The sequence below is a fragment of the Artibeus jamaicensis genome, unplaced genomic scaffold (genome assembly GCF_021234435.1).
Source record: "Artibeus jamaicensis isolate MK-2021 breed Jamaican fruit bat unplaced genomic scaffold, CSHL_Jam_final scaffold_3151, whole genome shotgun sequence".
NCBI lineage: Eukaryota > Metazoa > Chordata > Mammalia > Chiroptera > Phyllostomidae > Artibeus > Artibeus jamaicensis.
This window is the reverse complement of record NW_026522037.1, coordinates 7,780,317-7,794,987: the sequence shown is the minus strand read 5'-3', so window position 1 is coordinate 7,794,987 and position 14,671 is coordinate 7,780,317. Positions and strand designations below refer to the sequence as shown.

At 58.0% G+C, this 14,671-nt stretch overlaps 1 protein-coding gene across 1 annotated transcript in view; it reads right to left on the bottom strand.

The window, feature by feature from the left end:
• SLIT3 (slit guidance ligand 3) overlaps window positions 1–14,671 on the bottom strand; it is a 513,545-nt gene that overhangs the window by 57,101 nt on the left and 441,773 nt on the right. Inside the window, exons 13-14 of the mRNA XM_037127916.2 lie at window positions 9,641–9,784; window positions 8,282–8,445 (exon numbers count right to left, since the gene is read on the bottom strand). Of these exons, the coding sequence (XP_036983811.2) occupies window positions 8,282–8,445; window positions 9,641–9,784 (308 nt within the window). The remainder of the gene's footprint in view (window positions 1–8,281; window positions 8,446–9,640; window positions 9,785–14,671) is intronic.

The following is a 14,671-nucleotide window of genomic DNA, read 5'->3' as shown; positions in this document are numbered from 1 at the left end:
TGCACAGGTAACATGGGAATGAAATAACTGCCCCTACCTCACTGGGGTTGCTGTGGAGACGTTAGGAAGGTCGAGGCAGTGGGGCTAAGGAAAGGTCAGGAGTTGTGCAAGTGTCTGTGATTCTACTTGTGTTTTTCTAGAACGTAGAGGAGCGTTGGTGTGTTGGAAGCCACTAAAACACCAGTGTAACTTGTGGTAACAGCTGACATATGCTGAGCGTGGACCCAGGGTCGGGCTCTATTTCTTGAACTTCAAACAGGTGAGCACATTAAGCCTCTGAGGTTATTCTAGCTCCGCTTTACGGAGGAGGAAATCGAGGCCCATGGGTCTCCTAGTTCACGGCGGAGGGTCGGATCCAGGCAGGCTGCCCACCAGGGCCCACTTGACAACTGCATTGTACCGCAAGCCTGCTTTTTGACAAAAGCTTTTTCTCTTTAGGACTGATCCCTGAGTCCCACTTGGTGGAGGGGGGCTGAATGCCTTGCTCCTGCCACGGACCATGCACCACCTTAAGGCGGGAAGCTGACACCTCCTATCCTCCTGCCCCTCCCACCATCGATCTGTGCTAATTTCTGACCTGGAATGAATTTGGTGGGTCTCTGGTTGTGAAGTAAACCTTCTACTCAGAGCAAGGGGTCGGGGGTCTGGACTTGCCTTCCTTTCCCTCTCTGCTTCCTCCCCACCCTTCTCCTTCACTCCTCCTTCCAGCCCCAGCCTTGTGTGTGCAAAATCTCTCATGGGTTTCCACGGTTACTTGGGCAGCTTCCTTGTCTGAGGCCTCACTCGAATCTCTTGCCCCTGGCTTGCCGGCGTCCAGCCCACTGAATGACTGGCCTGGGCCATTTCCCCCCGATGCACCAGCCTGCCAAGTCCTGGGTGAATTTCATTTTGCAAAGCCTGCTGAACGGCCACCCTCGCTCGTCCCCTGCCAGTGGTTCCATGGGGCAATGGGGTGAAGGGGCGTCTCGAACACACGCATCTGTTTTCCCTTCAGAAGGCGTCCACTCGGATCCCTGCAAAGCGGAGCAGCCCCCTCCACTCTGACTGCTAGTCAAGGGCAGAAAGACGGGAGGGAGGGCAGTTTGCTCTTTGACTCGTGGCGCTGGGCCCTGCCGGGGACGGGGGAAGATTAACCACGTCTTCCCCTTTGATCAAGGTGGGAGGGGCTGTCGTCAGCAGGAGCTGCCTGTGCAGCGTCGTTAGGTTATCACTGGTGGACCTCTGCCATGGAGCCCCTGACCCGTCTTAACGAGATGATTTTGCAACTAGGTTCGATAGACTAATGTGTTCTCTCCGGCATTTCCCCCTGCTGCTTTTGTTATTGCTTTGGTTTGTGTAAAGGAGGGGGTCGGAGTGTGATCTGTTGTGTGAGTGGAAGTGTTCGTAATGGCGTGTGTATGTAACCAAAAGAGCCCGTTCCCCAGCCACAGCCAGCCTGATGCGCCACCTCCATCGCTTCATATTTCATTACCCAAACTACCCGGGGTTTCCGGGAGCCATTTGTTACGCCTACTGCTCATAACCACCCAAAAGTATTTTTAACTTTTCCAGAGCTCTAAAAGTCCCTTTCAATCTCGATGCATATTTGTCACTGCCAGCAACAGTTAGGAGGAGAGGGGTAACCGAAATAGGCTGCCACCTCTTTTTTTCGGGGTGAGCTGAGACTGGGGAGATCTCGGAGGATTTGAGGGAGGACCACAAAACTGAAGGCCGGCTGCCCCGGGTCTTGGGAGAGCTGACGTCACCTGGCGCCCCAACTCCCCTGCCGGGTAGCTCGCAACGATGACACTTGGTACGTGACCACAGAGAAGCTTTAATGGACCGGTGCGGGTGAGGGGGTGGGAGTCTACAGCAACACGATTTTATTACGAACCCCGGCCCTATGGCCACTTTTCAGAAAATGACAAGTGTCACGAGTCCGGACTGACAGACAGCCCAAGCCCCCTTCTGGGGATGGACTGGACCGCAGAGGCCACAACTGGGCCCGGGATGGCTGCTGTCATTAGCAGTCCGTGTTCTCTGTCATCCAGTGTGTTGAGCGGAAGTCACAGATTTGCCGCTACCTGATGACCATGAACCTGTCAATGCACAGGTGCCCGCCTCTCTTCTACCTCCAACATCCCTAACAAGGGCAGGATGAAAGAAAAAGGGGAAGGAGCAGAGAGAGGAACTGGGGGAGCAGGAGGCCCGCCAGGGCTCATCAGCGTGAAAAGAGAGTTACGTGGACAAGCAATCGGTCCTAAGTCATGAACTGGCTCAAGAGGCGGTTGCCAGGCACACAGTTATTTACTTGTGGGTGAAGACAGGGGGACCAGACACCAGTGGCCAGAAGACACCAACTGTTTTAATGCAGTTCGGTGACCAGTTGGGTAAACAGCTGTCCCAGTCGTTCTCCCCACCAGAGTCCACTATGAACGTAGCCACACGGCTGTACACAGAGCAGAATGCCGCGGCCCACGCTGTGCACGGCCTGGTCGCCAGCCGGCTCCTGCAGAACCGGGCCGTGCCCGTGGAAGGGCACCACATGGACACGCTCCCACGGGCTTGGCTGCTGGGACAGCGAGGGAGCACTGAGGAGCTTGGATGTCCCCTCAGTTCAGAGGGAAGGGGATTTCTCTGGGCTCAAGGATTTGCTCTGCCCCAGATGGGTCCTGGGGTGGCCATGCCAGAGAGGGGACCCATTGAAACAGTGCTGTTTGCTTTTGTTCTTCCTCAAGCTATGAACAGAAGTAAGATTGAAAGGGAGTATGAAAAAAGAAGAAAGGCCAGCTCCCTATCAATTTCAAGTCAAGGTCTTTTTGGTTTCATAATTCAAGACAACGGGGCGGTCTGCAGCTGGGAAGGCCGAGTACTACAGACATAAGGAACCGTCATGTGACAGGCAGATGACCCTGGGCGAGCTAGTTAATATCCTTGTCTGTAAAATGGGACTTACAGATTGGGTGGTGAAAATTAAACAAGGTAACGATGGAAACCATTCAGTGCCTGGCCTATAGGAGGCACTCGACACACGGTCAAAGAATTTACAGGTAAACGAGTCCCCCGTTACTCAGCCGTGCTGGGTAGCTGGCGGAGTGGTGGTGACCTGGGAGAGAGGAGACAGGCGCACACCCTGCGGGAGCCCGGAGCCTGCCCTGGGCCCACGCCAGCTTTGGCTCCCACCGTGGCTGTCTCTCACGGGCAAGGACGCAGGCTCAATGGCGGGAACCATCAGCACAACCTCCTGGTCATACTGGGTCCAGGATTTATCAAGAAACAAGTGGAATGGGAGGCGCCAAGGTTCCTCTCGTCATTGTCACAGACAGCAGCCGTCTGCACAGCCCCCATGAGTCACTGACCTAGCACCAGGTAACAGACCTCTGGCCTGTGTGAACTGTGCTTGGGGGATCAAGGAACAGATTGGACTTCAGCTGCAGGGGACCAGGGCCAAGGTGCTCACGAGGAGTGGGGACAGGCTCAGGAGGAGTCTCACAGGCTCGATCTGAAGCCTCAGATGCTCTCGATCCTCCCCAATGCCTCCGACAATGATGGCGGAGGCAGGGGCAGGTGGACCACAGGCGTCACGGCCTCCGGGTTAGCTACCACTTGGAGAATGACCTGGGGCTCCTTCCCTGAGACAGTGGGGAAGAGGCTCTGGATATACCTGTTCCCTTTGGACGGAAGATCCGACGATGGTTTCTGAGCTTGAACCTGTCTGCTTTACCGGCTGGCAGGCACCCAGACTGGATTTGGGGAGCTCCCTTCGGGGTGGGAGGCACAGCTATAGATCTTAGATTGGCCTCCGCGTGCTTCTCTGCACCCTCCCCAGCCCGCATCTGCTCCCTGCAGGGGAGCTGCTCAGGGGGACCCTCGGGGCTCCCACCCCCGCCCTCTTCGAGGCTGGCCCCGGGGAGGGGTCTGGCGGGTGGTGGGCAGCGGCACTCCAGAGCAGAGAAGAGGTGTCCGGCGGCGGCGGTGGCGGCGGGCCATGCTGCAGGAGAGCGCGGTGCTTTCCGCGGTGCTTGACAGAACCATGTTCCGTTTCCATCGTTCCACCACATGGTTAGATCAAGCACAAAGGAAAGCCCCGCGGTGACCGGTCAGAGTCAAGGTCAGGAAGCAGCGTCAGAGAGAGGACAGGAGCATTCAGAGGAAGCAGCGTGGAGAAGTGGAAGCCGGAGTGGGCCCCCACCGAGCGTGATTAGTACCAGGAGTGGGTTCCACGGGAGCACTTCCGCAGGCAGGAGCCCCCCTGCCCCGTGTCCGGCCCCAGGGGAGGCACGGGAGGAAGGGAGGACAGGGCCGGAGGCGACTGGACACCCCCACTCGGGAGTCTCGGGGCAGAACGGCTCCTCCCCGAGCGAACGGAAGGAGTCGGGTGTCTGGTCGTGTCAGGCCTGAAGCTGAGCCTCCGAACCCCACACGATCACGCCCCCTGACCTGACGTGACATCGAACTGAGCAGAAGCCTCTTCTGTGTGCCCCGCAACCCAGGGCCCCTCCCGGCAGCCACGTGGTGCCCAAACAGCCCGTCTCCCAGCCCTTAACGGAGGGGCCAGCCAGTTCCCGGGGGTCTAGCAAAGCTGCAATCATCTCCTGCAGGGAAAAGTCCCCTGATGTGCCATAAGCCAGGGGTCTCCTTAGTGTCGTCCTTCAGGTTCCCCAGAGACCCTCTGGCTGACAGATGTTCCTCCCAGACAGCTGAGATATAATGGGGGATGGGTGGAGTGGAGAGAACCTACACATTCCTAGCAAGGGAGGAAGCTGGGGGAGCGGATGGGGACCTGTGTTTGGGCCCGGAGACCAGCAGTCACAATGGCCTGAGCATACCGGTTTTCGCAGAGGGGTGACCAGTGCTCCTCATGGTGAGGGGCCTCCTGCAGACTAGGAGAAGGAAGGAAAGGGGAGGGCACGGGGTTCTGTGGCGCTTCCTGGTCTCCTGATGTCCCCCGGGCTGTGAGTCACTGGAGTGGGTGGCAAGGAACCAACAACCAACTATTTCACAAGCCCGGGGCCCGGATGAGGGTGCCCGGTCCTCACATCCCTGTCTGCAGAGACCGGGCAGTTTTCATCCACCTGCCGGCTGGGGACTGTCTCCCAGGCCACTGGGAGGAGACGTGTGCACCCTGAGCAGACCAGGTGCAGGGCCAGGTGACTGGGGCCCTCCCTGCCCTCTTCCGGGAGGCGCCCTGTTCCTCCATAGTGGGTTTTCGGGACAAGATGCTCTCAGCATCTCAACAGTGTGCAGGTGTCTGCAGTGCGGACTGGTTCGCCAAGGTTACTGCACAACCCTGGGTGCGGCCCCTGGTCTTTCTAAGCCCTCCCACCTGACCAGCTAGAGCTGGCCGCTGTAGTTGATTCGCGACTCCACTTTGACCCCTTACAGACATGCAGGGCTCTGTAGAGACTCTGGTGTGGGACTCCGTATTCACGTTGGATCAGGCCCCTGAGGACCTCAGCGGGGAAGACCCAGCCCCTTCCCGCCCCTGCCTCCAAGCCTGAACACTGGACGAGGCGCTCCTTCTCTTTGGTTTCCTCAAAGAGAGCAAGTGGAGGGGTCAGGGAGAAAGTTATCGGGAATCTCCACGGCGCGTCAGAAGTCCTGGTTCTAGGTCTTGTCCCGAAAACTCTGCTTGGTGCCCTTTTTCTGTGTACGCTCCACACCCTCCTCTCCAGCGGGGACTGGCTCACCCCGGGGGCTCCCAGACTAAGTCCCTGAGAGGCAGCCCGCTGCCTGCCACGTTTGGTCACATTACATCTCCCTGTCCGGACCGTTCACCACGAGGATTTCTTCTTGCAGACTGGGTCTCTCCACACAAAGGGGTGGGGGTCAGGTTGGAAGAGAGCGTCTTCCCGCTATTGAGTGGCCCCCTGGGGACGGGCTTGGGGCCCCAGGCACCAGACGCTGCCTTTCCAGGAGGACGTAATCGGGTGGTCAGACCACCCCAGCTGGTGGCCCTCACCTCTAACCTGATCTTGCTGCCCGGGGAGGTGGGCGCAGCTGACAGAGGCGGACACAGGGCAGCTGGAAAGCCAGACGCCGCCTGTGGAGGCGCCTATGGAGGGGCTTTCTATGTTGCAGGAGCAGCCCTCAAATTGGCTCCTAATTACATCAGCTGTCTCTGCAATGGGGCGCTTTTAGGGGAAAGTAAAACACAGAGTTATTATCTGTCAAATCCACTGTGTGTCATCTGCCCCTCCTCCCCGCTACTGGAGCTTCCTGGAAACAGAGCTTAGATCTATGGCTTCTGTCAAGCCCAAGGCCAAGGCCAGTCTGGGTTCCAGGCCTTTAGAGCTTGGCAGTGCATCTCTCTACTTCTCTTCTCTGTGGCCACAGAAAACAAAAGCACGTAGAATGCTATGTGTCAGGCTCATGTACCTTGAACTTTCTCTGCCTTTACAGCACTAATCTTTCTGGTTAGTATTGATTAAAAAAAGAGAGAGATTTAGAGAGGCCCAGTGCAGGAACTCTGCCCCTTTCTCCTTGTTTGTTTCCTTTTGTATTTCCAACCATTCCTACCCCACATACCCCTCCAGCGGCCAGGATCCCTCCAGTGCAAAGGCAGGTGGGTAGGGGCAAAGCTGGGGTTAGAACGAGGCTCCACCGCACTGTGTCTACTTGCTATTTCTCCTTCTCCTACTTGCCCCCCACCCCACCCCAATTCCAGCCTACAGTCAGTCCTAGGCACCTGCCAAGGACTGGGAGATGCCAGTCCTGGGACCCTGGGCTGACTCCTTCCCTCCCCTGCCCCCCGAACGCTGGCATCAACCTGGAACCCTAAATCACGGCAGGACCCCGGGGAGGGGGAGGGGTTGGGGTGGTAGGTGGCACCCTGCCCCCTCTACCTCTCCTTGCTCCTCTTCTTGGGCATCACTCCTTGTCAGAGCTAAGGAACTCAGCTGTGGCCAGACGGGGTCGGGACCAGAGGGACCAGAGGTGTGAGTCAGGTGCCAGCTGTGGGCTGGGAGAGAAACTTTAGGAAAGAGTTCAGGGCTAGAGGGTAGGGAGGAGCCATTAGACGGGGAAAGAAAGTCATTCAAGCAGCTGGACCTCCTTCCCCAACGCTCCCTTCTCTCCCAGACTCTGTGAGGAGCAAGCGGGACCTGGGGCCCACCATTGCTGGCTGTGACCTCAGCTCCCTCTGCTGCAGACCAGGGACAGGCCCTGCTGACCTCACAGGACAGTCGGAAGGACCAAACTGAAGCAGAAGCACTCAGCACAGTCGAGAAACTGCTCTCAAAACGGACACCGATATTCCGGGGGAGACGAGCGAGGGGCAGCGCCTCCCACTGCCACAGACCCCCTGTGTTGCCCCAAACCCTCTCTGGGGCCTGACTTAGAGGACGAGAAGACTTGCAAGCAGCAGAAGGCTGCGTGCCGGTCCTGTGGCGGCACCCGGTGCCCACGCTGGCACTGCCCCGGAAAAGTACACCTCTGCAAGCGCCCTCGGACGGGGGAGGAAAGGTTCTGCTGACACCCAGGCTGTGAGGGGCGGCTGCAACCGGCTCAGCACATCGCACTGTCAGTCTCTTACCACGGGGAGCACAATGCAGCTGGGTGGTTTTTTCTGGGAGCCAATGACACGAATGACAGTCATTTTTAACTGCCTGTTCACCTAGCTATTGGGTCAAGGAGAGTGACGCGTGTTTCCAAGAAGGGCTGAGAATCCCCTGCCATTCAGCCCAGGTGTTTTTCCCGGGGAACGGTGTGGAGCGAGGCTGCAGAGAGAGCGTGGGAACCGGAGAGTGCAACTCTTTGCTCTCCTCTCTACTGACCACAATGTACCAGCCTGGGGTCAAGGAGATGGCTGGAGAAGACGTCCGTGAAGCCTGTGACGCACCCTGGTTGAGAGGCTGTACCGAGGTGGCCTTAGACGCCCCCAAGATGGCACACCGCCTACAGCCTGGCCTGTGGAATAGTTCTCTACCTGCCACTGGGGGGGGGGGCGGCATGCTTTAGAAACTAAAACACAACAAAAAATGCGTACAAAGCTTGCCCCAACCTCTAGCCTGGAGAGAGGCTGCCGCCTGGGGTCTGTCTCTCCTCCCCATGAGGAGAAAATCACGCATCCCCCAACCCCGGGATTTTACTCTGTGTGTGTGTGTGTGTGTGCATGTTTTATTTTAAATCCATGAGGTAATTGGTTTTCTGCAGGACTAACTGGATTCCCCCAATTTAATTTGCGGAGATGCTCCCCAGGAGCCGCCGCAGCGCACGCTGTCCTCCAGATTGGATTACTGGCCGCTCCGGGGCTGCTGCGCTCAGAGCAGGGAAGCGGGGCCCGGCCCTGTAACCTGATTACCTGAGCAGCGGAACTTCTTGCTCTTGACCTGGCTGATGCGCTTGTTGGCCAGCCGGCGCGGGCTGCTGCAGCGGGCCCCGCTGGTCTCGATGGGGTTGTCCTGGAGGTAGTCGGCCAGCCACTTCAAGTGGCAGTCGCACACGAACGGGTTTTGGGCTAAGTGGCTGAGAGAGGGAGGGGAGGCAATCAGGAGGGACCCGTGGTGCCCTGCCTGGGGCTGGGGGCTGGGGGCTGGCCACTGGGGCCTGGATCCCTCCCTCGTCACCCCGGGAGGTATGGGAGGCATGGGGGTTGCTTTCAGACAGAACCAGAGAGGGACCTGAGGCCTGCAGTCGGCCAAGGACAGTCACAGGTGCAGCTGGCTGCGCCCTGGGCACACAGCCTCTTCCCACTCAGGGCAGGACCCGCCACGGACCCCCTTGGCTTTCACCCACACCAATTCTGATGGGCAGAGCGAGCTGCAGTCCTGGGGTTCATGCTCGGAGAAGACTGTGTCTTATTTCTACGAGCTCAGTCACGCCAGGCGCATGAAGCAGCTGGCGGGCGACTGGCACGTGGTGGGTGTTCCATATATAGTAGCGGGACCGCTGTTATGATCCTTAGCGTCATGAGAGCAGCCTGTGGGTTTCGCTTTCCTTGGCTCAGTAAGGAAACTGCAAAGCCGCACACAATACCCGGCTCGTGGTAGGGGGCCAATCGGTAGCAGCTGTTCTACTTCTTTATTGGTCCTGTCTTTGGCTACTATGGGGCCAGGAAGTGCCAGGTGACTCAGAGAGTCTCCAGGAGCCCCCCAGGCTCACAGACAGGCCATGGGCTTGGGTTAGAGTCTCAGCCTGGGCCTGGAGCCCCCAGAGATGAGGCCTGAGATCTGCACTCAGTGGGCAGCTACCTGGTCCGCAGTGCTCGGGACTGAGGAGGAGCTCCCTGAGGAGGGAGGTGCGATACTCCCGGGGGCGTGGATCAGAGGGTGGCGGTGGGGGAGGGGCGGTCGCAGTGGGCTGTCTGCAGGCACAGAGCCTGTTCCAAGTACAGCAGCTGAGCAGCAACTCTGCCTGGATTCCAATCCTGATTCTCACTAGCTGCACAACGTTGAGTGAGGTAGCTAACCTCTCCGTGCCTTGGTTTCCTCACGCAGAACCTGGAGGTCGTAACAGTGCCTACACCTCAAAGGGTTGTTAGCCTCACGGGGCTGTTGGGAGACCTAGAGGCTCGCATCCTGGGTAGGTCCGGGCTCAGCGCATGGGAGCTGGTACTGGCGCTCGTCCCCTGCTGGCTCCGAAACCCTCCAGGATGTGCCCACGGCACCCTCACTGGGGTGTTCTCCTTGTTTGGGGGCCCCTGCTGCCTGGGCATACTCACAGTGTCTGGATGGACTGCAGAGGGGCAAAGAGCCCCTTGCTGATGGTCTGCAGCTTGTTGTCATAGAGGGAGAGCAGGTTGAGGTTCTGCAGGTCCTGGAACGTGTTCACACGCAGGCAGTTGATCTTGTTGGCATTGAGGAGGCTGCAAACACAAGAGAGGCCGGTGACTCACTAGCCCTGGCCATTAGCCGAGGGCCCAGGGCTGTGCCTGCAGGGAGCAGGTGCCCTTCACACTGCCCGGAGGCTCTGCTGCTGCCCAGAGAGGGAGGTGGACTGGCGTTCCTGGGGCCACAGAAACTCAGAACGTGTCCTGCCTGGCTCCATGGATGCCGTGCCTCACATTGCTGTCACCTGCAGCCTTCCCTCGAACCCGTGCTCTGGAAGAAGCCTGGAAGTGGCACCCATGTGCTTTGCTTTCTACTTTAGAACGCAGAGATTCCAGGATCCGCCCCCCCCCCCCCCGCCAAAAAAAAGCCCCAAAACAAAAAACCCCATCATTTGGCACAACTGTTTGCAAGCTTTAGTTGACTGACTAAAGACAATTTTGATTCAGAAAGTCCTCTGCGTTCTTTTAGATCCCTTATTCCACTGGACTCCGATGAGCGGGCTAGGCCATGCTGCCTGAAAACACGCGTCCGAGACCAGGCTTGTGTGTGCATGCAGATACGTCGTCTCTCTCTGGCATCATAGAAACGAGCCTTTCGGGCGACACTCTGGTCCAGCACGGATGACGTTGTGAGGGTTACAGGAGAGCTTTCCAGAATGGAGCTGGAAAGTCAAGCAAATTTCCCTAGACTGACTTGCGGTGCCCTTGAAATGGGCTTAAAATCAGTTTTCACTCCCTCTTCAGTGGAAGTGGGGGAGGGGGAACTAATCTAACCAGCTAAGTGTTGAATTTCTAAAATTCCCATTTCCAAGGCTGGCTCAGAGCTTCCCTCATCGGGGATGACCCCTCCGAGGGTTGTAACAGACTGCCTTGTCCCTGGAGGCTCTTGATGCCAGGGTCCGGGGGGACCCTCGTGGGGAGCGGAGGGGCTGCCCGCTGCAGCTGAGTCAGGCGCGCACCTGTCCTTGCTGCAGGCCGAGCGCAGGCAGGCAGCTGCGGCAGTGACAAGTGGAAGAAGAACTGCCTGTTTAATCTGGCTAATAATGGGCAGGGTCCCAGGGGTTTACACAGATGTCCTCCTGCCTTGCAGCGGAGCAAAGCTCACATGGCTGGAACACGTCACGTGTTCCCCAGAGCACCTCGCCGACAGCCTATTTCTCTCGCAATAAGCTGGGCAGGTGGGCAGAGCCAGCCTCACAAGTGACAGGCGAGGAAACTGAGGCTGAGAGGTGGGCTGGCTTGTCTGAGGTCTCACGCATTACCGGGGGCGTGCCCCGGTCATTCAGGTCTCTAGGGGGTTCAGTGTCTTCTGTGTGAATGCCTCACCCACCCCTCCCATACGCCTGTCTGTCCCCGTTGTAGCTCCTCCCCCGAGGAGTTCCTGTGCTTTGTAGATCACACTGTGGTCATGGCCACTCCGCCTTGGGCATCCTGAGGATGCTCTGGAGCAGAGAAACAGGGAGAAAAGCTAGTGGATGCACAGAGCCAAGCATCCGAGAGTTAGGAATGAATGAGCCCCCCTCTCTCTCTCTCTCTCTCTCTCACACACACACACACACACACACACACACACACACACACACACACACACATTTTTGGCTTGTTTTTTAATTAAAAAAAAAAGCACACAGTGAATGACTCGTTGCAAACCTGGGTATTTAGGGTCTTCTGAGGGCAGCATCTAGACTAGGAATGTTGAGCCATTTAGTACAGACGCCAGGTCAGAGGTGTGGGTCTGATGGCCCGAGGCTAGGACCCTCCCTACAATACACTGCAACATCTCACATGTACATATGTTCATCTAGTCTTCCAGTGTTTAATAAATTGGGAAATTTGGGACTCCTGCATGTGCGCGCACACACACACACACACACACACACACACAGAGATCAGCTTTATATTTTCTCTTAAAAAACATTCCTGAAGCTCTAGAAACACTGGGTCCACTGGAGGCAGATGGGGCCTGTGCTCTCTGTTTGCCACAGTCCTCACTACTCCCTATTGCATGCCTGGCCTTTAGATTTGAGATCCCAATGAATATTTGTAAGCCCAACCGCAGGATCTGGTTCTGGGATCTTGTTCTGGCGAGACACTGGCTGAGGCTGGCCTTGGGGAGACAGGAGTGGCGAGGCTGACCTGTCTTGAAAGGGTGTCCAAACTGCACCCCGCTCTGCCAACCCTCCCCACCCTCCAAACTACCCGGACTCCTTTCTCTGATCCAGATGCCTTCCTGTTCCCTATTGCTTCTAGCTCTCTCAGCATGGATGTTATCACAAAGATGTCATGCAGGGTGTCCAACCTTAGGGTGTCTCTGGGCCACATGTTAAATACATTTCAATGTGTAATCACACAAAAAAATCTCATAATGCTTTAAGTGAATGTACGATTTTGTGTGGGGCCGCACTCGCAGCCGTCCTGGCCTGCACGTGGCCCGTGGGCCTCAGGTTGGACACCCCGATAGGGCAGCAACCTCCCCCCCAGGCTGACGGAGTTCACTCTGCAAAGACAGCATGAGGGGCAGCCCGCAGGGAGTGGGGGCTCGGGGGAACTCAAAGGGCATGGCTCGGGTCCCTTGGCCCTCCCAGGACGCTTGGTCCCCCAAAGGCCAGGCGCAGAGGTGCAGGGGAGACAGACACATTAAGCTGCTTATCCAGATGGAGGAGCAAGGACATCCTCCCGGACCCCAGGCACCACCGGCCAGGTCTAACAGTCTGTCCCCGGTCCTTGCTCCTTTGGGAGGAAGGCTGGCGGCGCCTCCACCCAGCCTGGCTTCTGTGAATGGATCTCTGAGCCGCCTGGTACGTGGACGAGAGGTGGGGGATTTAAGAAACACCCAGTCGTGGGGCAAAGAGAGAGCAAACAGCTACTGAGAGGGGGTCCAGGGTTCCACAGGGAACTCCGAACCCAGGCCTCCGCCCCGGCCCTGCAGGGACTGACTCCCTCCTTCTTGACCCGCCCGCGGTTAGTCCCCGCCGGAGGGGCGGCTGTGTGAACCCATGGTGATAATTCACCTCTTGGGACCACAGCCTGGGTGCAGCCCTGGTCAGCATGGTGATGGACACGACAGAGGTCACCCAGCAGGAAGCGAGCCTGCTTGACTCGACACTCGTCTCTTATCCATGACATACAACCCGCGTTCTCTTCTCCTCGTCTGACAGATGGAGGTGTTCCTCTCTGGGAGGTGGCTGTTTTTTGCTACCTTTGGAATGCACCTGGGCACCCCGCAGGTGGCTGGAGGTTGGTCTGGGTGGGTCTAGAAGGCTCTGTTTGTCTCGGTGCGTAGAGACATCAGGAGCCCTGCTGACGCTTAGGAAGGACTCGTCACCAAGGTGACGGGCTGCTCACCAAACCGCAGGCACGCTGTGGCGGTCCCTCACCAAGTGGCTTGCACAGGGCGGGCTCCAGCCCTCAGGGGTCACCGCGCGCTGCCTCGAGGGGCGGTGTGCTTGTCTCTGCACCCCGCTCCCCCTGAGTCCTCGGTCTCCTCCGGGCAGGCCAGGGACAGCGGTGACACAGAGATGACAGCACCCCTCCTGTGACACGGGAGGCTCCCGCTTCCTCATTCAAGAGGCTGCATGCTGTGCACGCTCAGATCACGGACGCCGGCAACACCTCACTGCCGGATGCAGCGGGTCAGGGGTTGGAGGCGTGGCGTGTTCCTACGGACGTCCCCAGAAGCAAATCCAACCTTGTTTTGGGGACACCTGCTCCCAGAGCCACCACCCAAAGGAACCTCAGAGGTCATTTAAACCAAAGGCAAGGGAGGGGCTGAGGTGAGCCGAGCAGGTGGACAGCTGGGGTCACATGACCTAACATGTAAAATAAGCTCCACGTGTGGCTTAGGAATATTAACTCCTGGAATCTCCCCACAGCCCTGTGAAGTGAGTGTCACCTCCATCTGACAGGTGACATCTCTGAGACTCAGAAGCATTGAGTCCCTTTGCCCCAAATCCAGCCGTTCGTAAATGGCAGGCAGAGAGTTGGGTCCATGCCACCTTAGTTCACAGACTCCACTCTGCTCACTACGTCACCCTGAGGCTTGGCCCACACTCACTCAAGGACCATGAGGCGGGGGCACCCACAGCTTGCGGGAGGGGCGGGGCTTCACCCTGTAGCCTGGCCCACTAACTCAGTAATGACTCCCTAGTAAAACAAAACCAAAAGAGCCACCCGCCCGTCAGAGGAAATGGAGGTGAGCCGCACCTCTGACATCAGGAGCGCAGGCAGGCAGGTCCCCTTCTAAATTTACCTCCGAGGGGGAGCTCTGCGCGGCACGCCCCACCCGCTTCCCGGAGCACTCTTGGCCTCCACATATGTTCCGTGTCAAGAGGTATTAGCACTCAGCCCATCGGCCAGCCGACACGGGGTGCTGCTGAGATCATCCTTTCCAGGAGCTGCTGCCTCAGGAAAAGCTGGGCAGGAAGCGGGAGCCACCGGGGATCACAGGGCTGGAGACGGGGTGGCAGTGGAGATACCCCACGTCTGGGCCACAGAGGGCTCTGTGGCTCAAGTCCTCCTGCTGGGGGGGCTGGACCCGGCCTGGCCAGAAAGGTCTCTGGAGCTCTGATCACCTGTCCTGGCTTGCAGCTTCATTCATTCAGGGACTAGGTAACAGTGCAGGGAGGGGCGGGGAATCAGGCCCCAGGAGGGAAGTGAGGTCCACCTGGATCAGTGAAAAGCACCCACCACATCCAGTCTCCAAAGAGGCCAGCGGGCAGAAGACCACTCCGGGCCCGTTTTCAGCTACTGCCCTGGGCCAGACCTTCTTCTGTGATGACTCCCTGCAGCTCAACAGGCCTTGGCTGCAAGGCCGGGAAAACGCAAACATTTGGAGTCAGGTTTAATGATAGACTGCATCCAAGTCACCTTGGCCACTCCAGCGATACACATGTTGGTTCAGTGGCCCAGAGATATCACCTCGAT